Source organism: Molothrus ater, chromosome 2 (genome assembly GCF_012460135.2).
Source record: "Molothrus ater isolate BHLD 08-10-18 breed brown headed cowbird chromosome 2, BPBGC_Mater_1.1, whole genome shotgun sequence".
NCBI classification, from domain to species: domain Eukaryota; kingdom Metazoa; phylum Chordata; class Aves; order Passeriformes; family Icteridae; genus Molothrus; species Molothrus ater.
This window is the reverse complement of record NC_050479.2, coordinates 40,805,844-40,829,366: the sequence shown is the minus strand read 5'-3', so window position 1 is coordinate 40,829,366 and position 23,523 is coordinate 40,805,844. Positions and strand designations below refer to the sequence as shown.

At 40.0% G+C, this 23,523-nt stretch overlaps 1 protein-coding gene across 10 annotated transcripts in view; it reads left to right on the top strand.

Moving 5' to 3' along the window:
- MBNL2 (muscleblind like splicing regulator 2) overlaps positions 1 to 23,523 on the top strand; it is a 106,313-nt gene that overhangs the window by 23,524 nt on the left and 59,266 nt on the right. For all 10 annotated transcript variants that reach the window (XM_036392931.1, XM_036392913.1, XM_036392894.1 and 7 more), the window contains exon 2: positions 13,409 to 14,249. In XM_036392931.1, coding sequence (XP_036248824.1) covers positions 14,076 to 14,249 — 174 coding nt within the window. In that variant the 5' untranslated portion in view covers positions 13,409 to 14,075. The remainder of the gene's footprint in view (positions 1 to 13,408; positions 14,250 to 23,523) is intronic.

The window sequence follows — 23,523 nt, the reverse complement described above, 5'->3', positions numbered from 1 at the left end:
ACACACAAGTGTAATTCCTTTTTGTTTCCCTTTGATAGTGCCAAATGCTCTGCTTGTTTTATACTCCATCAGCTGCTGAATATTTTGCAGAAGTCTTCACTGAATTGCCTCTGATGTCCACATGATCTTTCCTCTGTAGCAGTGTCTTGTTGGAACCTAGTGTTGTGTGTTTGCTATTCATTATTTGTCTTTTTCTCCCCTCATCTGCATTATTGTGCCTATCTTTATGTTAAAACTGATGTCATTTTATCACCTAGCACGCTCATTATCATGAGATCCTTTTCTAACTCCTCACAGTTGGCTTCAGGTATGACTTCGCAAAAATTTTATGCTAACTGCAAACCGTCTTATTGGTTATGGCTGTTGTTGCAAAGCAGAGAAGGAAACTCTCTTGGCAAACCTAATTATGAAAATTACAGTATATTATTAGAAGTAAAACATGATGTTTCATCTTGGGAGTTTGTTGTGAATTTCTGCTCTGACTTTAGTCTTCATACTATCTGCAATGCTTAGCACTTTTTGCTGCTCTTTTAAATTAAATTTCTTTAACATCCACAAGGCCTAAGTCACATGACGATAACTGGGTTCCACAAAAATCATCAGGTTACGAAGATGAGATGATTAATTTGCTTTAATTTTGCTTAATTTTGAGCTTTTAGGATTTGTATTTCCTAGCTCTTCCCTACCATTGTCAGAATTGTATTTCTTAATGGAAACTGGCAGTTGCTTGTAAACATACTTGTAGGTGATAAGGTTGTATGAAATGCACTTGATGTTTTCAGATTTCCAGTGAAATGGGCAAGAGATAGCTGTGCTGCAGTGGCTTCTCTTCTTAAACTTGAAGATTCTTGTAATAGGAATTAAAACAGACTTAGTAGTAATATTCTGCTTTGATGAGGATAACCACCTGTATCTATCCCATCTGGGTCTCCAATCAGCAAAACATCAGCATACTTTTCACTTAGGGGAAAAGTATATGTGATGATTATAATCTTTGAAGTGCTTCACTGCAAGGTAAAAATGATTTTCTTGAAACAGGACATTAAAATTTGTGGACAGGTTTCTACTCTTCTGCTTTCAATTTTTTTTTTTTTTTTTTAATTTGTGTGGCTATTTTGACTCAGTTTTGTATTTAGGAAATTTAGGGTACATCATGCAGGATTATTCTTTAATTGTTTTCCTGATGTATTTTGTTCATGAGATGAAAAAATATAGGACATTAAATTGTGGATTTTCATTCAATTTTACAGAATCATAGCAATTAAATTGACCACTCCCCCAATATGTAAATTGAGTGAACTTTTGTTGTAAGAAAGCATAGAGCTAGAATACCTCTGCATCTTTGTTGTCCCTCTCTTTTCTGTCTTTTTAGAGTATAATTTTTTGGGGGATTGGGGTTTTTTTGGTGTTTTTATTGGCGGGGGCTGGTGGTTTGGCTTATTGTTTCTTTTTTGGTTATGTTGTTTTTTTTGTGGAGGCTTTTTGTTTGTAGATTTTTTTGCTTTTGGATTTTTGGGAGTTTTGTTTGGTTGGTTTTTTTTGTTGGAATGTTTTGTATTTTTAGGGGTTTTTTGGGTTTTTTTTGTTTTGTTTTGTTTTTATAGTGGACAGTCCTATTCAGTTGCTATAAAGTGGTACCATGGTTTCTGTTCTTTCAGGTCATGGGCGGAAGGATAAATGTGGAGAAAAGCCATTCAAGTAGTTTTTCAGGATTTCTAGAACCTATGCATTGTTATAAAGTGTTTATCTCTGTGAAAGCCAAATATTGATAGTGTAAACTTTGCATCCCTTAAAGTTGTAGAGGATTACTAGAGGGCATATAACTCTGACCAAGTGTGAGGTTGTTGTTTTTTTTTTATTATTTTTTTCCTTTTCTTTTTTTAGGTTTTTTTTTTTTTGTTTTGTTTTTGGTTTGGTTTTTTTTTTTTTGTTTGGGTTATTTTTTTTCTGGTTTGGTTTGATTTTATGTCTCACCTGTTTTATCCTGGAAATGCTGTATGAAATGGAAGAAATTTTTACCAGGTATCTGGGATCAGTGTATGTACAGGCTGAAGGCTAGAAGTTGTAAATTCTCTTATTTAAAAGCTAAGCAAATATTGCACTAAAATGAGGCACATTCAAAACACATTTAAGTAATTTTTGAAAACTTGTTTCTGGAATAGAAATGTGTGTAAGCATAACAGAAACAGTCCACTTCTTATGTTTATATGTTTTTTTTTAATCCCTGAGTGCTGTTGATGATGTTATTTATTTGACCAAATCAAATTTATTTTTTCTTTTTTGCTATTTATTCACTTTGTAACACAGAAATTTTGACACTGTCTTTCAAAAATGCCAGGCTTTGCTTACCTGTTCTGCCATTGCCAGCAGGACAGAGAAATCTGTGCAGTTACCAGTAACCAGAGATATTAGAAAAAGGTCTGGAAGAGGGCTCTGTCAAACCATTTATAGGAAATGTGTTCAGTTTTCACTGCAAAACATTGCAATTCATTGTGTCAAAGCATGAAAGCACTTGATTTTTCAATGTTTTTTTTTTTTCCTACTGCTCTTTTCACAGTAAATAGCTGAGTTAAAATAGAAGCTATAATTTGAATATTGAGAAAATTTTTTGATTTAAAGTGGGGACATGCCTGGCTCTGAGACATAGGCTAACACAGCCTAACCTGTATGGCTGCCTAAATCCATTCCCTTTTCAGCTTTTAAGCTAAGAGAAATTAAAACCAAGACTCTATATATTGAAGTTGCTTTTGAAAGATGCTGGCTGGAGTTTTGTTGTGGTTTGTGATTCTTTTTCCTGACATAAACCTGAATGTAGTTTATCTCCTCTTACTGTTACAAACAAATAGACGATATACATGGTAGAAAAATGAGTATGAACTATCCAATGTCCTTACTGTAGGCCAATAAACTTTCTGAGTTGATTTCTGTGTAGCCTTTCTGTGTTTAAGTACTTTATCTCCTGTTAGTTGTAAATTAAAAAAAAAAAAAAAAAGAAAAGAAGTTACTCTCTGAAATGAAACTGAGTTGAAAAGTAACTTTCTTCAAGTGGCAACGGGTGGTGAGCTTTTTGGACTGAGGGAGACATGTTACACAAATCAAAACAACAGATCAATGTGACCCATTTCTATTGGGTCAGTGCTTCTTAATTGGTGCTCAAGCAAAAAGGAAGGTCAGTAGCTGTACTGCACACCAACCCCAAAATTCGTCATCCTGGAGCTCAGGGGAAGTTTACTTGGTAGGCAATGTCTGCAGATGGTTACTGTGCACTCCTTCCAGTTGTAACTCCATTATTTGCCTCAGGACTAAATAGAAGTATTCAAGACTTCCAGGAAAACAGACATTCACCAGAAGTTGCAAGTCATATGAGAAAAGCTCTTCTCTTCTTTTCTGCCACTAGTTGCAAGAACAGTTTTAGGGGGAAAAGCATTCTCTTTCTGAACTTGTCATAGCTATTTGACAGCTGAATAGTGGTTCACTAAATGCAAATTTATTTTATTCCAGAAATAAAGAGCTTGCAGAATTTAGCAGAATTATGTATTATCAAATACAACACAGGTAGCCTTTGAAGTTTTATGTGTTGGTTTTGTTTAGAGGTTTTTGTCTTTTCTTGTGGACAAATGCATGAATTTTGAAAATGAAGTTTCTTACTGTCATCTTCACATGGAACATGATTAAATATTTTCTTTATTCACCTTGGAGGACCAAAGATAATCAGGCAGGAAGCCATCTCTGTTTACAACACAAAAAGGCAATCTACCTTCAGAAGAGACCAATAGAGACCAACCTGTTAAATACTAACTTTTTTTCTTCAAGGCCATGCTAAACCCCCCATTTCAGGGAAACGTCTTTGAAAAAATGGCTTTTAATGGGAGATTTCAGCTGCTGTCTGAACGTTAGTATAAAAACACTATTTAAAAATATTTTTAAAAAAAAATCTTTGAAGATTATTAATTTAACTATCTACTATTCTATAGGTGACTTTAAGGCTAGGTTCCATCTTTAACTGCTGTAAGATATGAAGTATTCTGACATAGGCACCTAATAGGTTTTGCAGTATGTCCTGTGAGATATTTAAGCAGTAAAGCACTTGAATATGTTCTGCTTCTTGAGGATTTCTTTAGTTTTGGAAGTAAATAAAACTGGTGTTGTGTATTATGTGCATGCTACTAATGGAGCAAAAGGGGAATTGAATCCTTGTGATAAAATGGACTCTGGTGAAGGCTTGCTTGGCAACCCTCTGAGTACAAAAGATACTACTGAGGTTTTTCTTTTCCCTGCCAGAAGCACTTTGCCATTGTGATAAGTTTGTTCTTCCAAAATATGTTTGAGATGCTTGTGAAATGCTTTGGGTCTGGTAGAATGCAGGAGTGCCTTGCCTAGGCTCCTTTAGACAGGCTCTCAGGTTTTCTTCCTTCTCAGCTGGGTTGCTGAGAAAGATCCCTGCTTCTGGGAGTGTTCCTAGGTGATGCAGCTTGGGGGGTAGAGGAAGGGGTCTTGGTGTTTCTTTCTCTTGTGGTAGGTTTTAAGTCTTTTTCTCCAAGCTCCACTTCTCCTGGAGCTTTTAGTTTAACACATTCAGGAGTACGGGTGAAACAACGCAGATTCTCTTGAAGTCTTTTGTAATCAGTCATCTTACTCTCCAGCTCCAAATGTGGTTTTCACATTTTTGTGAATCTCCAAAGTCCTGAAGTGTTTCCTTTCATATCCGTGCTCCTCCCCTGAGAGTCTGTGCTTTTGTCAACAATTGTGAGAGCAGTCAGGCTGCTTCTTGGTATCCTGCTTTTCATGCACATTATAAAGGACATTTCTGACAGCAGCATTTGTAAAAGGGATTGAGGAAATCCGTGGAAGTAAAATTCGGTGAAACCTATTAAATCCAAAGACATCAGTTACAGGTTGTTGTGAGAAAATTCATGGAAATTATCACACCCTGACTGCCCTGGTTCTGCACTCTTCTGAGGACATCTAGTATAAGTCATAGTCGCAGGCTGCATTTTGGGCAAGATGGACTGTTTGGCTCATCTGCTAGGGTCATCCTTTTGTGTATTGTTATTCTGTACTCAGGTAAAAGGTGGAGGAAATGGCACAGGAATGCAGGTATTTTATCTCAGAACGGTGATGCTGCTTGAATATAGTGTAGGAAATCTGTTCAGCAGGATGGGTTAAGCACTTAAGAGGCAGTTGGAGTTAATAGCATTAGGTAGTGTTCTTGCTGCCCTCACCTTAGGAGCTTGGTTTAGGTGTGCCATGCAACTTCCCAGAGCTGGGTAATTTGTGGAGTATAATAATATATATAATAATAATAATAATATATTATTATTATTAATAATGCTGTTGGCCATCTTAAAACAGGTGCAGCTTGTGAATTCAACATGTCATTAATTTACATACAGTCCTTGGTTTATTCAGATTTATCCTTGTCTTTCAATGCAAAGGGGTGCTGTTTGTCACATAAATACCTCAGCAAGAGTTCTGCCTTCTTGGCTTAGAGCAAAACTGGACTAGAGAAAATAGAAAATTTACAACAGCCTGAGCTCTTTTAGACTGTGCTCCTGTGTAACAGCATGTTATCGGTCCTTTGGCAGGTGAGAACAGTCATTTGATCACACGTTCCCTCCATGCCAGTCTGTAAAAATTTCACAGTACATAAGCACACTTTTCTATAAATATTTTACAGTCCTAAAAAAACATAAATACAATGCATGTCTGCAGCTGGGTGAGTGGAAGCTCCTAATGCACTGGGGTACCCTTTCCTGGGGAATTGGGTTTGATTAATAGCTATTACATGTTTCACTCTGCCAAAAGCAAAACATTTGTGTCCACAAGAGGCCAAGTGGTAACGTCATTGCTGCCGGGGATGATTAACTCTGCTTGCCGAGGCACAGAAACAGAAATTGCTTTTGCCCTTTTGTCAAGGTGGGAAGGGAATTTTCTGTATGAAATTGATGCACATAGAGGAAAAATCAGGTTAATTTGGACTTAGAAAGTGTTTAAGTTAAAAACTGTGAGAAGATCCAAGCCAAGAGAGGAGGAGTAGAATAAAAACAAAAGTAGTTTGCTAGAAGAAGAAAACTCTTTTCTGCAATTGCATTTTAACTGAAGTATAACAAGCATTAGTTTTTCCAGCATGACTTCGAAGCAGTTTGGTTTTTGAAAATACTCTTGTGGTCTGTAGTCATCCACTGACCTAAAGTTCAGCAGAAATATTTCACGGTCCATTAGCAAAGTAGTACAGTGGGTTGCTGAAAAGGTCCCAGGCTGTGTGGGTTGTTTCACAGTCAGTGGTACACCTTCCTCCTCACCTACTTCCCCAGGGACAAAGGACATTAGTGTTATTATATTGTAAAGCCAGCTTCAAAGGGAAGCGGCAGGTTTTAACAAGAAGCTCATTGCCATGCTGTAAATAGTGAGGGACATACTAAAAAGCCTGAACCTGGCACATTAGTGATTGTGACAAGGAAAATATGGCTCATTTAGCAAAACTGATTTGAAGGTCATGCTCAGTTTAAATAAAGCAGACTGGTTTTCTAGTCTGTCCCTGGCCTGAACTTCAGTCAGCTTGACTAAAATAGTTAGGATTGTCTCTACGCTGTGTAAAGTGTTCATCTGAATTACAGTTCACAAGTGTTCATTGCTGGTTGTATAACAGGCAAAGACATGTTGCAATAGTTGATCTCCAAGTCAAGCAAATAAAGTAAATAATGTCTTTTTTGTAAGTCCTGGCACTTCTGACTTGAGCTGCTTCATGTTGAATTAATACAAGAACCAGGATTAGAATTTTAGTATTTTTGGCTACCAGCCACCTGATCAAACAAGTGGGCTGCTTCCCTGATATGGCAGTTCTGGCTTCTTCCTCATTTGAGAAATACTGGTTTCCTCAGTGTGACATGGGAGCTGCTTAACATCTTAAAGTGGAAAAAAACGCTTGAAAGTGATTAAAGAAATGTTTGTAAGTTTTGTTTGAAATTTATAGAAGAATTTATACATGCTCTCCTGTAGTTGAATGGCTCTTCTTAAAAATGTTATGATGACAGAAAGATATCCCATTCATGTTTGCCATCAAAGAGTGGATGATGTTTTGTGGAAACCTGTCCTATTTTCTCTTGTTTCTTGAATTTAGGGATTATTATTTTTTTTGACTCCACAACAGTTCAGAGGAGAGCGAAAAGCTTGGTTCTGGTTTTAATGCTGTCTTTTTATGTAACTCTGCAGACACTACTAAACTCTACTGTGCATTGTCTAGTCTTTTTAGATACCTAGTAAAAGGGTACATATAAAAAACATGAATATTAGACATTGGTTTAAAGAGAAGAACACAAAGCTGGCATAGTACTCATTGATGAATTATACCTCTGTACTGATGCATCACTTCTGGTCCTGTTTCCCTAGTTTGGAAAGCTGATGGGTTGAGAAAAGCCTGTCCACCACAGGAGAGTCTCTTGCATGTTCTTTCTTTAAGATGTAGTTTATTGAAATGTGATTAACAAGCATGCTGACTGCCACATTATTTGCCTGTAAAATCACTTTATTTTTTATTTAATTCATGTTGGCATATTTTGATGTAGGATCCTGTTTGTATTGGCTAGTGGGGAATAGGCTTAAATTAGCGCGTGGTGCCTGAGAGCCAGCCTTGCTTTCCAGGGACAGGGAGGATATCCTGTGGGATACAGCACTGCAGCTAAAGGTACTTGCAAAGAGGAGCCAGACCTGCTGCAGGTGGGGTGCCCTGTCCTGCCTGCTCTGCTCCCTGCTCCATTGGAGTGGGACGTGAGCCGGTGGCCATGTCTCTGTTGAGTTGGCGCGTGCGAGGCAGGGGGCATTGTGCTGCTGTGCTACTCTGCACCTGATGAGGCAGATCAGAATGGATCCAGCCTGGGATTAAGCTGCAGTCTTGCTTTCCTCAGCAGGGAGTTTGGGAGACCTCAAGAGAGAACTTCACAGGGGAGTCAAGGAGCTGGCATTTAAAGCAACAGTGGAGTGAGCTTGTGGAGTTGTGGCTGTCCTTTAGTGGGCAGCTTATCTTCTGTTTGGAGGCTTTGAATGCTATTTAAAGCACAAACAATGGGGGGAAAAGGTGAAAAATGGAAGCAAAGTTCCACTTTCTTTTGGACTAAAGCAACTGCCAGTGTCTTCTAAACATACATCTGTGTCCTGAATGATTTGAAAGTGGAGTCCTCTATGCAGCTGCAAACAAGAGGTATGACTTAGTGAGATTTGAGTTTCCTTTGCAGATAGGTCAACTGCTGAAGAAGCAGCAGCTTTTTGAAGGAACACAATTCTTGTCGGTAGTCTGAGGATGCATCTGTGTAGTGGGGCACATTGGTTAATCTGTGTTTTCAGATGTCCTGAGGCATCTGGAGATGGTTGTGTTTTGTTCCACATCATCTGACCCAGGTGAAATCATTGATTCAAAACTAGTGAGTCCAGGTTGAAAGAAATCGCTAAACTATTTTTTCTTACAGATCAGTTTATTTCCTGAACAAAAAGGAACATCATGAGAATCTGAGTTAAAGTAGTATGTGGTCAAGACACTGCTGGTTCATGAACTTGTGCTGTGGGATGTGAAATTAGTGATGCTTATGGTTAACCCTGTCTAAGGGTAGAGACTGTTTTTCTTTTTCTTCCAGCTTCCAGCCAGACCTTAAAATTTTGACATTAAATTCTTTGTGCCTGGTGTCTCCTGCAGGGTCATTGTTATTGTTTCTTTGTTAAAAAGTTTCTGGAATTTAAGACTATAACCATGATTTTCTGTGAGAAAGCAACATGAGATTTTGTTTATGTGTAAATGGATAAAAGTTGTAGAAGCAACCTGTTTTGGGCCAAGGGCTTAAAATTGTTTCCCTGGGGTTAGAGAGTTGACCTTGGTTTTCCTGAAAAAGAGCTCACATTTGGATGAGAAAACAGTTTGTCCCTGAAGAGTGGCAGTATAAGTATGCTGGGTTTAAAAACTGAGTTTTCAGTACATTGTGTTGGCATTGCAGTATCCAGCAGGTCATTTGTGGTGGCTGTAGATAGGCTGTAGAAGGTGAGTTTTTTCCCACCTGAGGTCATGTGTTTAACTGAATTTGGGCAGCAATCTGTAAGTCAACATGTTCCTCCCTGCTAGTGACCTAGGGAAGGCTCACCTTGCTTTCACAGCTTAGTGAGTCTCTGGTGTTTGAGGAATGTTTTCATTTTGGTTTTTTTGGGTCTTTGTCTTTAAAACAGAGCATTGTTTACAAATTATCAAACTTATATAATAATACAAATTATCAAACTTGTACTTGGCTAAGTATATTTAGTACATGTCTTCTGTCTGGGAAAGAAGAGCTTATATACTTCAAACTGCACAGTCCCCTTTAAGTACAACTGAGGGTTTTCTAACTTTTTAATTCTTACGTTTCTGGTATATTTATAGAAGAAATATATGGATCATGTTGATAAATTTTGACAGTAGGAGCAACAAATTGAGCCCCAGTGTTGACATCTCTTACTGAAGATTTTGATGTGATGAATAATACAGAGTGTTTAAACCTCAAAAAGTGTAAAACTGTTTTAACACCTTCTGGGTGGACTTAGTGGTTCCTCTAGATATCTGTGGTGAGACCATGTAGAAGACTGTGCTCCTTTACTGGATGTCATCACCTGCAGAGATGACTTTTGAAGATGGGGCTGCTCATTACTACGTTACCTACTGAAGCATGAGTATATCATGTCCAGGAAGTCTCAGTTTCACCATCAGACAGATACTGCATGATCCATTGCCACATAATCTGGCTGATAAGTAAAACTAATGTACCAAAGCAACTCATATTTTGTAGATAGTAAGAGCTCCTATTTTCCAGCTGAAAAATCCAGCTGGTTCATAATAGGGCAGGGCTTTGTGTTCACTTGCAATTCCCAAAGATGAGGCTGCCCTGTATTTCTCTGAGAACTTTTTCTTTGGGCTTCTAATGTCTGTGTGCTTTGTCTTGTTTACTAATTAAAAGGATTTTTTTTTTCTTAACCATGACAAAGGCCTTCTAGTCCTATGCCTTGCTAGCTTTCTGTGAAAGGGAAGTGATGCTTATCCTAAAAGGGATCCAAAGCTAAATAACTTTTACAAATACATGTCCATGAATTTCATTTCACTTAACCTGCAAAAAGCTGCATTTGTAAGTGTGAATTCTTGATCAATTCCATTGATTCAACTGTGTGAGAGACTGAAAATAAACAATAATAGTTGTAAAAAGACAAAAATAATTTGTTCTTATGTTGAGTACTTCTTTCATCTTCAGTAAGAATATTTTGCAGCTCAGTTGTTTGTTTGTAAGTTTTGATAGCTTGTTTAGCTACAGTGGTGGGTGTTGTCTTGAGTTGGGATCATTAATGGTAATAACAACAAAACAACTAAACAAAACCATAAGGCAAACAAAATCTTCTGCCAGGATAAGGGACACTTCGTGCTGAGGGCTTTATGCCAGTGAGGTACCATTGGTTTCGTCAGGACATCTAACTTCAGCTGATGTGTTGGGACACAATTAGAAATAGTGGGAAGAGGAGCAGAGTTTGCATTTGCAAAACCCACTGGTTTTCTCCAGATGGATGGGTTTTGCAACATGCAAGGTCAGGGTTAACCATGATGTTAATAATGGTGTGTGACCTTGCAGGCATTTTATTGAGGATTATTGTTGTTATATTTTCTTATATAAACTCCATTCATTTCCCTTATTTACTTCCCTGTTTACTCAAACTGCTGGAGTTTTTTCCCCGTAACCACAGCTCTTCTGCTTTCCTTCTAAAATTTCCTCTTGTCCCTCTCTCTTCCAATGTTCACAGCCTTTCTCCATCTTTCTTCCATTTGCTATGAAGTCTCTCCCTTCTTTTCAGTTTCACAACCAGCCATTTCCTTTTCCTACCTTCCTCTCCCATTTTTTTCCTTCTCTTGAGCACTTTCCTCATATGTTGAATTCTACTTTTTTTGACTTCTCCAAGAAGAATAATTTTATTCTCTGCTTTGTCTTTTCTCTCCCTCCTCCTCGTTTTGTGTCCCTCATGTTCAGGTTTTCAAGGTGGCATCTCTTCCTTCATCCTCCTGGTGCAGGTGATGGGCAGAGGAGGTATGACAGCTGCCTAGCGTGATTGTGAGCGCATAGGTCATGTAAGTGGTAGGGATGAAGCACTCCAAATTGTTCTGTCTTCACCATGTTTGAACTTGCCTCCTGCTGAAGGCATGGCCTCCTTCAGAAAGGAGACAGGACTCAGTTCTGTCTCCTGAGTTTTTACCAGTAGGAACTCCTGAGGCACTTGATGACTCTTGAGAAATCACATGGCGTTGTTATGTTGGACAAGACATGGATTTTAGAGACAAAATTTTTATGCTTCCCTTTCTTTAGAAAATCTTCATGTAGCATGAGGGTAAGAAATAGGCTGATACTGTGTTTCACTCTTCTACCCTGCACCCCCAAATGCTTTTTGGTGTGAATTCTTGCTATAGTCTCACAAATCTTGTATGTGATTCTGCTGTGCACTTCTTTTTTAAAAACCATGGTTACTGCCATTTCTATACTGTGTGCTGTTTGCTTTGCTGCCACGTGCTGTGTCTGGTTTTTTTCAGTCTTAACACCTACTACTTGAGAAACAACTTTGTCAATTTTATGGTGTGCAGCCCTGCAGAGTATTACTACTTGTGACTTTCAGCAGTGTGCAGTATAACATTTACCCTTTTCCCAAAATTTCCGTCTGTCTCCTACATCTATTACTGAAAACCGTTACTGACATTTCTGAATTGGAATGTGTGGCTCTAGGGAGAGTATTTCCTCTTTTACATTTAGCCAGCTAAATCATCAGCCCAACAAGCTATCAGCTCAACAAGCCCTTGTGGAGAGGCTCTTCTTGTATTTCCTCCTCTCTTTCCCTTTCATCAGTTATGAGTATTTTCTCACCTCTTTGTATGCTTTTAGCTTAATCTCATTCTTCATTGATGCTGTCAGACAACATTGATGGAATATTTAATTTAAAGAGTTTGTAATTTATGTGCTGTACTATAATTGCATATAATTATGTCAAAAAGTACTGATTCTCTTGCACCTTGTTCTTCATGACCAAGTAAAGCTAAGTGTCATCCAGACCCATCTTATTGCACTTTGGACTTGAAACTGAATTTTGAGCAATTAGCATTGCGTTGCCTTTATTCATGCTAGCAGTAGGAACTTTTGGTGGAAGTATTGGTCACATAGTAAAACCCCTTTTGGTAGCATTACTAAGTAGTAGAAAAGCCTTTTGATGTGAAGACCTAGAAGTCAGAACTGGGATCTGATCCTGAAACTGGGTGTGAGTAATTCTTCCTTAACAAACAATACTGACTTCAGTTAAGGCCAGTGAATGGAAGCACAGAATGGTAGTTGTTCTGACATGGAAAAGCTGACAGTGATTTTAGAAGTATTTTTACTGACGTATTTTAAAATCTCACTTATTCCAGTCTTTCCCCTTTTCTTTTTTCATACACAAAAATAATCCATCAACTGTTTCTGGCTGGTATTTGAAAAGTAAAAGTTGTGTTCCTTTGAAGCTAAGTAGAAGGAAACATCATATTCATGATTTCACTGTCTGTATATAAAATATAGTTAGTGATTAAATATTTTTGTAATATCTAACCCTTTGATTTTCAAATCTGTTTTTCTGTAAAATATCCTAGGTATTTTATAGTGCCCAAACAGTTTAAGTGCCATATTGGAATCTGATGTTTTGATGCTGAAGGATGTATTTGCAGAGGTACACAAAGGCTAATTAAACCAAAAGAATATTTAGATAAAGACTGCTTCATAATAGAAAGGACTCATTGGAGCACGGTGACTTGGTGGTTAAGCCCTTTCATGAAGCCCTTATGGAACAGCATGTGGGTTAATGGGAAGACTAACTATATTGTCTGCATCTGGAGGGGTTTTATTTCCTATAATTTTGGAATTACATTTTTTGGTTTCTTTTTTGTTAAAAAATAGAGGGAGATGAAAAAAATCTGAGCAGTATACTACCATCCTGGTTTCTAAGGAAGAGCAAGTAATGAGTAACAATTTAGAATGTAGTAACACAGTCTAAAGGGCCAAGTGATAAATTAATGGAAAAGGGTTCTTGTATACAGTTTTGGAGACTAAGCACATTTGATTGAATTGTTTCACAACTAGTGTGCCTAATTATTGTGTCTGCCACATTCATCTATTTAAATCATTCCCAACTTTTGGATTGCTGCCTGGAATATTACTGCAGTACGTGTTTCAACTGGTTATTCCCCTATCACGTGTAACTTCACAAAGGACGGTGATTTTTTTTTTTTTTTTAAAGAGTGAACTTTGGCTGTATGTTTATAATATCTGATAAAAAGAGACTGTAGGTTTCATAATGTTGATTTGAATGAGTTGCACGTGAACTGAAGCTGTATTTGTTTTGTCAGGTCAGTGACTTAAAAAGTGCCTTTGCCAAGTCACTTTTACGAGCGAGGACTGCTACGCCTGTGTTCTCAAAATCCCGTCTTTGCCAGCCAGACATTGCCTTCACCTTACACCTGGCAGAAGATACCTCAGCTGTCTCCATTTGCCAATTAGTTGATGGGAAACTGAAAGCAGAAAAAGGATTATTATTATTATTATTATTCCTGGGACATGAACAAATGACTGCATTGCTTTTCTCATGTAATCAATACCGGCAAGCAACCATCAGAGGACTGCTATTCTATCAAGGAGTGCCATTGCATTGATGGACCTTGGCTTTAAACCAGTGCATCCGTGATTACAATCAACAAACCCACGTGTTTTACAGACAGAAATGCGACTGAGCATGTGTTTTCCCAGCCAAAAGTCTACGAGCGGGACTTAATGATTGATGAGTGACTGCTTGCTGATAAACTTTCCCTGCTTGTTCTGCTTTGTGTGCGTTGGACGTCGTTAATCGTCCCCCACTGCTTGGTTTTTTTTAACTTTATTTTTCATTAGAATTGAAGTTTTTTTTTTTCCTGACTTCCTTCCCCCCCCCTCCCCCCTTTCCTTTGTCATTAGTTTTGGAAATTTCTTCAGCATAATTCACCTGACAGCAACTTACAAGTTCAAAATCAGCTTCTCATCATGGCTTTGAATGTTGCTCCCGTAAGAGACACAAAATGGCTGACATTAGAAGTGTGCAGGCAGTTTCAGAGGGGAACTTGTTCACGCTCTGATGAAGAATGCAAATTTGCACACCCCCCTAAAAGTTGCCAGGTTGAAAATGGAAGAGTTATTGCCTGCTTTGATTCCTTAAAGGTAAGAAAAAGAAACTGCATGTGTAGTGAAAAAGCTACTACATCGTAGTGAAAGTAAAATAGGAAATGATGAGTGATTCGTTCCTGGTGAGATGTATATTGAAACAAATGTTGTTTATCATAATGTTTGTTTACTGAAGCTTTTAAGATTTCTTTCTAAGGTTTTTCTTTTTCAAATGTCACTATGTTGTTTACAAAAATTGCATGTGACTGCAGGATACAGAATTGGTTGCAGCTGGTAGGACAATTGTATTCTCCTGAGTACATTTTATGAATTATAACTGTTTCCTGGTAAATGAAAATACACAGTGGCACAATACTATGCCATTCCCAGAGTCCTAAAGAAACAAATCATAGGGAAAGAGTGCAGATTTTTTCATTTAGATCAACGTAAGTGAGAAAAGTCTATCCATTAGTTCAGATTTGACACAAGGTTTATTTACTCTTGGTATTGGGGACTCGGGTAAATTAATATCATTGGTAATTACATGTATGGATAGTGCAGATATGAGCATAAGTTTAGGAGGAGCAAAGGGATTTTCTTCTTTGGAGGATATTTAGCAATCATATTGTTAGGGTATCAGCTTCGTTGGACTTCCTAATGACATCAGGCATGCTTTAGAAAACTGTTTTTAAAAGTTCTGTGAAAACAGTTCATGTACTGCGTAAAAGAAGATTAATGATCCCTTGGGATTTGAGGAGTATGTAGTGTTTTCCATGATGATATATTTGTGTTCTCATGTCAACAGAAGGAGAAAGCTTATTTCATATAAATAATTAAAGGGTAGAATTGAGAATTTCAAATTTTAGTTTGAAAGTTTTACTTATGACTTTATCTTCTGGGCATGGGAGAATGTCTTGGCTCGCTCTTTTAGCTCTGAGGATCAAAATTTCAGTTACCAACAACTCTTTTACTGTGAAAACATCAGTCTGAAAGATAAGAAAACTCAGGGTGGTTTATTTCCATTATGACTTTTTTTTTTTAATGCAATGCAAAATATTGTGTTAGGCATATGCCTTCTGGTTTTTCTCATTTTTTTCTTTTCTTTTGAAGATTTAGAAGACAGTATCTCAGGGGAGATATTTATGAGGGGGTTATGTTCTGTATATCTGTCCTGTAAGGCAGAAGAGCACCTTTGGAGTCATGGCAGTATGTCATAGAGGGCTATTAATGACCTTAATCCATGGATTACTGCACGATAAACTGTAACAGCTTCTTTGTAGATGTTCTTGTATGTTGGTTGTCTGCCAGTGGGATTTTTGTTTTTAAACAAGCAGACTAGTGTCTGCAGCAAGTGGGCAATACTCTGATTTTACAAAAACTAAGCAGGTCAGTGGAAGGGGGTTTTATGTACTATTTTTATGTGCTGTAAATTCTCAGATCTGTGGCTGGGAGGCTGGAGATAAGCAGCAGGACTCGGTCACCCCTGGGCTGGCAGGACAGAGGCTCTGCAGTGAAGGAGGGGCTGCTGCTGCATCATCCTGGCCAAAGCAGTGATGCACCTGTCCTTGATGCCTCACAGTGGAGTTGCCAGCTACTCAAGCTGGAGATTTTTGTTCAGGGATGGTTATTGTCTGCAAATAAAAACTGGAGTCACAGACTAAGCTAATAATACCATGAAGAGAAATCCTGAGGGATCACAGTGGATAATTTACTGACAACCAGCATCATTGCTCAGTGGAGAGAAATCCAAAACCCTGTAAAAAAATGTAGTTAAAGCAAGTAGCCATGTTTTCACCTAGTGTGGGAGGACATCTGTCCTGAAGGGCCAGCCCACTTCAGCCCAGCTCTGGTGGTTGAAGTGGTGCTGCTCTGTCCCACTGCCCATCATCACCCTCTCTCATGCAGAAGAGAGCATGCACCTGTGCCTTCCATCTTGCATCTTCTAGTTGAGTCTAATGGGTTAAATTGCTGGGAAAGATGGGATTATAGCAAGAATTCAGATTTTGGCCTGAAGCAACAGAGGTGGAGGAGGCACAGGTTTCTTGCCACCAACTCTGCTACAGGTTGAGGGAAATCCAATAGTGGGATGACAGTGCCTTCAACTGCAGCTCCTTGGCTCTGAGCATGAGTTGGAATTGAGCATTCCCAAGTGTTACCTGATCCTGCTGTGCACAGGAAACTATTTGGGACCACTGTGGGTGCAGGGCTCTGGGCTGTGCTGTCTGGTGTCCTCACAGTCATAATCTCAGTTATTCAGAAGAGTGCCTGTAAATTGATATTTCCACAGCAAGAATGTGTGTGCCTGCTTAGGTCAGTTTGCTTATATTGCAAGCTGAGGGACTTTAGGTTAGTCACATAAACCTATTTGGTATGTAGCTTTTGGAAGAACTGTTGTTAATCATACAGTTTCAGAATAAGGCTTTGGCACTTAACAAGTGGGATGACTTTTCATGTAATTGAACAAGCAAAATAGTCTAGATAAAATCAGAATTTAATTTAAGAAAAACAAGAGCTATTTTCCTTGCTGAACATTGAACCACAGTTTAAATGCAGGCAATTATTTAGCATTTATTTACATAGCATCTAGAGCTCTGGAGACTTAGCCTTTTAACTGTCTTGGTTTGGTATACCTGCTGTAAAAATAAATTATGCTGAGTCTCTGGATAAACATCTTTCTAGCCAGAAAAGACAATTTTATTTTTTTTTTTAGTCTGTGCTAGGTTACATTTAGGTAGTGCCTGGTAGTTACAGCTGCTCCCTTAGAAGTCAGTCAAACACAAGATACAGGACTCTGAGACAGACTTTCCTTTACACACTGATTGATCAAAAGAGTCCCTGTTCTGGATAGGGACATATGCTCCCCTGTATGCCATCTTCTCACCAGATTTCCAGGGCAGGCAAGGGAGCATGCTATCAGTGTCTGCCAGCTGGATCAGACTACCAGAGCACCAGTAGGAAGCTGCAGGAGAGAGTCCAGTGGAAGGTCACAAAGATGATGAAGAGACTGAAGCATCCCTCTCATAAGGAAAGTCTCAGAGAGCTGCACTGTTCAGCCTGGAGAAGGCTCAGGGGGATCCCATCAATGTGTATAAATACCTGCAGGGAGGGTGCAAAGAGGACAGAGCCAGGCTCTGCTCAGGGATGCCCAGTGACAGGGCTGGAGGCAGCAGGCACAACCTGAAACACAAGAGCTGCCTCTGAACATCAGGGAGCACTTTTTCACTGTAAGCACTGGCACAGGTTGCCCAGAGAGGTTGCGGAGTCTCCATCCTTGAAGATCCTCAAAAACTGTCTAAGATACAGTCCTTGGGCAGTTGTCTCCAGGTGACCCTGCTTGAGCAGGGGATTAGACCAGGTGACATCCAGAGGACCTCTTGAACTTCAGCTATCCTGTGACTGTGGGACCAGAAGCATCTTGACATAGACTTTTCCATAGTTTTAGGATTTTTCTCAGCTAGCAAAAGCTGCTTTTGGGACCAAAGGATGTAATCCCAGCCAGGGACACTTGCCTCTAAGCCCTACCATGCCCTCCTTTGTGCTCCCACTGCTCTCTTTGTGATTGTGCAGCGTACCAGGTTGGAAACAGAAGTTGTTGCTGTAGTTGCTGCAGAAGAGAAAGGGGCTATGTGGCACCAGCAGAGCACTGGATCCCTTCTGCCAGTGACAGTGCTGTGGCCTTAGGCTGCCCTTCTGGAGTAACATAATTGTGTCATAATCCAAATTTTCCTGTATTAAAGAAGTAACTTTGTAGTTCCAGTGGTACCAAGTAAAAGGTCAACAAAATTTAATGGACCTTGTTTACTTTTTTAACTGAGAAGGCATTTTTGGCTCCCAATACCTATCCTTGCAATACTTGACTTTAAACCCAGCAAAAGTTGCAACAGCAACCCGTTGGACTGATCACAGCTTTGAGGAGCCAAAATGCTCGCTGTGGAAGACTGTCTGGGCTCTGAATATCCTTCATCTGTGAGATGCTCCAGGCTAGACAGAAATAGCTAAAGACTAATGAGCCTGGGTCAGATTCAGGCCGGAAACCTGCTGGTTTCAAGCCAGCTTCTGCTGTATGGGCTTCTGAGAGGCAGCTCAGCATTTGTTTCTCCCTCTTTGGTGAAGGACAGAGTCTGCTCTGTTCTGAACAGGGCATTTGTGGGTTTTTAAGAGAATGCAGGTGGATCATGCCTGTGTGGTGGCTGGTGGATGTAGCAGTTGGACAGATGTGTGCCCAGTAGGTGGCCACAACGTTGCCTTCAGCAGAGAGGCTCCAGCCAGGAGAGGCCCCGCATGACTGGGTCACCAGACAAACACACCCAAAATTGCTATGGGCAAGTGACCTTGGTGAGCTTAATGTGAGGATGAAAGTGTCTCTGGGCTAATCCGGGTCACTGTGCTTGAGGTGAGTGAAGGGGACCTTTCCTGGCAGGGCCCTGAGCCCTGATGGTGGGTGGGAGGATAAAGGGGCTGAGGAGGCACTGCCAGAGCCTTGTCTGCTGCCATAACCATCCTGAAACCTTTTTGGAGCCCTTACAGGCTCCCCTTTGGATGCCTTTGGAAGCGGCTGTGAAGTGACCTGTCTAACACAAAAGTTTGAATTTCAGAAACTGCTTCATTTATGATTTTGTACTTCTCCCTGGGTTGAAGTAGCTTAATTTAAAATTGAATAATGTGCATGTATAACATTTAATATATCACATTTAGATCCCTCCAAGTTGGACACTATAAGCAAGTCTGTTTTCAAGGCTTTCTTGTCCTGGTAGTAGTAAAGAACAAAATCCTTTCAAAGGAATACTAATATATAATATAATGTCTAATATAATGTGTGAGGACAAGAACATGCAACACTTTGCTGTATTTGAATTGGAATAATTTTTGAAAAACCACATTAAAATGAATGGTGATATTTTGGAGGGGGAAAAGGGGAGAGTTTGACAGATAAGAAAATACAATCATGTATTTTGCTTAGAGTTAACTCTTACATTTGCAGGCAAGTCTGAATTTTCAGTCCTGGTGTCATTTCTTGACTCAGATTTATACCCTTTCTGCAGGTCAGCTACTAGAAGGATATGTTGTCTAAGTTAATGCAGGTAACAGAGATGGTATCTTGAAGATACTGTTGTTGCAAGTTTTATGGTGGTAACAAGGAAGCAAAAGCTTCTTTAGGAGCTCCTGATAACTTTTTAGGTTTTTCATTAGTGCCTAAACCCTTCAAACTCTTCTACGTATTGAGCTAGCAGACTGTTGTGAACTGGTCATCTGCATTTTCATGAAAACCTTTTAAGAATATGTCTATCTGGTCTCATTCGGCACCACAGAATAAAAAGTAACTGAAAGCTGTGCATAGACTTGCTTACCAAACTAAAAGGTTGCTGGGAAAAAAAATAGAAATTTTAGGAACATCCACTATGTTGAAAGATTTGGAACTGAAAATAATCTTTTTAAGATGGCCTCAGCTTTATTCAGAAAAAGGGGGGAAAAAGGCTTTGTAAAGTGAGCAATCTGTTTGTACGAGAATGAGCTCAGAGTTGCGAGGCAGTAGGTAGTCATTTGTCTTCCTGTAATTCTTTTGTGGGTCTCTGAATGTTTTACAAATGTCAGGGACTCAGGATCATTTCACAATTTGAAATAAGTGGTACCTGCTCACACTTGGCAGGTGAAACATTCTGAACAGACTGTGGATGAGCATGGAAAGGGGATTAGCTAGTTTTGTCTATACTAGAAAGCATTTAAAATGAGTGTTTATAGTGTCCTAGCTGGCTGAATTTTTGTCCATCACTTGGTTATGTGGTGTGACAGAGTTCAAAGACAAGGTGAGTTCAAGGACTGTGCCCACAGCTGGTGGGAAAAAATTACTGAAATGGGCAAAGTAATTTCTCTTGGGCAACAGAGTGGCTTATACCTCCTGGGCCCATGAATTCTGCCTGCTTTGCTTCACAGTGACCCAGTTTCAGCAGGATGTTAGGGAATAGGCTGCCCTTTTCAGTAGTTGTGGGCTCTGGGGATGTGGAACTTGCAGGGTGTAACTTTTCAGATGGAGGATACAGAATCCAGGTCTCATTCTTCCTGCAGAACAGCTTACTTTTTCAGCCACCTCTGCTTTTTTCTTGTAAAATGTCCAATAATCTCTAGGTAGTCTGAGAACACTACCTGGCAGAAGCTTTCATGTGTCTGAGTTGCTGCAAAGTGTGGGTTTGAAGAGAAAGTGCCAATCAAGGCCAGTTTTAGATAACTATTAACTCTGTGGAATTAACTGTGACTGAATTAACCCTGTGGGCTCCCTCAGAGTATCAGAATATCAATGGCCATCCTCGGGCCGACCAAAGCCCCATTTAGCCCCGTGACCCAGTAGTGGGTGTCTTGGATGTGGTGTGTAAACATGCAGTGGCTTCCTGGAGTGCTCTGCTGGCTCCTAGGGATGTGATTCCCAGGGGCATGGAGAGCCAGACATGGTACTCTTGTACCTAATAGTTCTCAGTCACCATCTTTCCACTGGATTTGTCCTGCTCTTTAACCATGCTCACATTCAGCATGCACAGCAACCTCCTCCACAACGTCATTACGTACAGCATGGAAACTAAACTTCTGTTGTTCTTTTCAAACCTCCCCATCCCATGGATACCCCCAGTTCTTGTACTGCAAAACAGAAGAGATTCTCCTCTAAATTGTCCTAAGGGTGAAACTGGGTGGGTTTTTTCTCGCTGACTTCACTCTGGAAGGGGCATGTTTCTCCCTGGTGACTTCAAAGGAAGCCTTATGAGAGAAGGTTTTAAATCTGCTTTGTGAAAATGCTGTTCTCAGGACAGGTATGATTCCCAAAGGCCCTGCTTTTTCAGGCTATGGCAATTTTTGCACTCAGAATAAAGTGCTGCATGGAATTATGCCATTCTATTTCCTGAGACTGTATTTCATCTTATACCCAATCCATGCAACTGTGAGCAGCTGCTAAAAAGAGGTGGTTACATCCAGGCCTATCACAGCTAGCTCCCCATTTTTATCTCTGTTCAGGTGGTCATGCAGCCATGCAACTGGAGTTGATCCAAAGGAAAGGGAAAAACTACATTAAATATAAGTTGAAACTACACATTTGGGCAGCACCATCTTGCATAAACTGAGGTAAAAGGGATTTAAAAATGGTTAAGCTTTTTTTGAAGACCTCTCCTTTATCTCTGAGCTTAGGGACTCTTAGTATTCCTTGTTTGTTTAATAACCTGTTCTTGTTTGTTTTCTGATAAAAACTCTCTATGTTCCCCTGTAGTCCTCAGCAGGCACAAGTTCCTTTAATACTTCCTTTTTCCTGTTTGTCTCCTTCATATCTATTCATGCAGCTATTTCCATGCCAGCTCTTCTGGCTTTGAAGGGTTAAAAGGAAGGTAACATTAAAAACCAAGTAGCTGAACTGCTGGGCTGACATACTTAAAAATTCATGAGCTTGACTTAAATTGGTAAAGAGAAAAACTGCAATAAGCCTTTAGCTGTTGTATTACATGGTGTTTAGCTTTTTAATTTTTTTTTTAATCTTATTTTTTTTAAAAGGCTGTTGATCACTGCAGAGGGCACCATGTTCTTTGCTAGGGTTTGTCTCTCTGCTGAGAGGAACATTTTTGATTTATCTCAGAAGACAGTCTGGAGGCACAGCTCATCCCAACCACCTGTGGTGCTTAACCTGCAGGAGTCCTGGGGAGCTGCTAGAGCTAAGCCAAGGGCTGGCCTCTGTGGTAGAGGGCCACTAGCCATCAAGGCAGCTCAGAGGAGCAAGTCTTAAGGCAGAGGCATGGGCAGCAGGTTCAGACCGAGGCAGTGAAGAGCAGAGAAGTAGAAACAGTTGAAGTTCATTACATAGCCTGCTACAAAAGCTGTGTCTCCTTCAAGGCCCTGTTTTGTTTCCTCTTTTGTCTTTCTCAGCAGCCGCACCAAGAACATGAAGCCATCCTGGCTGTCACTGCTATCACCTGTCACCACCTGAGCTGCCAGATTTGAAAACTGCACACCTTGTTGTAACTTAAGTTCCATTTTCAAAGGAGAATGCAGTTGGATACTGAGTTTCCCAGGCCTTCCTTCCCTCTGAAATCACAGGCCAAGTGGCTTCCCAGTGGTGTGATTCAGCAGCAAAGCCTCTCTGTGGTCAGAGCCGGCACTTGTCACCAGCAGATGTATCACAACAGCCTGTCATCATCCTCTGGCCTGTTAGGGCCACCTGATGAGAGGCAGGGGGGTGTTACCAGTGCAGTTTCCAGATGTGAACTAGGGAGTGTTACCAGTGCTGTTTCCACTGCTGGTTTCAGTGTGTTAGAGCTGGCTGAGCAGGACCTGCACTGGGGATGAGGATGAGCACAAGAAGCAGAAATGGTTGAAAGCAAAAGCAGTTAAAGAACAGTCACTGAGGGAGGTAGTACAAATCTGTCATCTTGTTCACTGAAGTGTGTTATCCTGAAGGACCAAAGGAGTATGTAGTAGTTCCTGGGCAGCGGTCTTGCTGGGTTGAGTTTGAGTTAACTTTTGAAGCTTCCTTCTTCCAGAATAGATTTGCAAAGAACATTTCCAGGTGCTGTGCCATACCCCTTCACATCAGATGCAGCTGCCACTCGGTTATCAGTCTAAATCTTATTAGGCGAAGAAGAGCAGCAAGGCAGATTAGTTATGGCCACAGGAAACCTTGGATGAAAGGGCATGGTGTTTGCCAGATGTTCTTCAGATTTTCAGGCACTCCAGGGTGTTTCATATACCCATCAATTCACTCTGTAGATTTTGTTGCTGCACAGATCCATGCTCCCCTAAGCCTTATAATAACCAGTTTGTGGGTGTAGTGAAGGCAAAATTCAATCAGAGTCTCTGACTCATCCCATCACTAGGATTTTGAACACAAGAGCAATTGCTCACTGCCCACTCCTCCCCCACGCTCCCTATTAACTCAGGTCACTCACTGTTCCCACAGGCTTGCTCTCTCCAGGTCTCCCCACCTACTCCTTTATTTTTCTGGCAGGTGGTTCCTCTTTCATTCCAGGTGCCTTTTTTTTTTTTTCTCCTTGGCCTTGTGTACGTAGCTTTCACTCAGCTCAGGCATCAGCTGTTCTTCCCAAGCTGTTATACTTCAACTGCATCATAAAATACAAAAGACAAGGTTGTGCTTGTCTGATGGAAAAGCCTAGCAGAAACAAGACTTGTATTCCTATTGGTCCATTTCATCCCCAGCATTTAAAAGATATTTAAAATCAAAAAAATCAATACAAGAGGAATTGGGGAGTTTATTTGCAAGACTGTTTGACAACTGTGCCCTCTCCCAACTTACCTCCTCATATGAGGACTGGCACCTTTTTTAGAGGAGATTAACATCATTGGA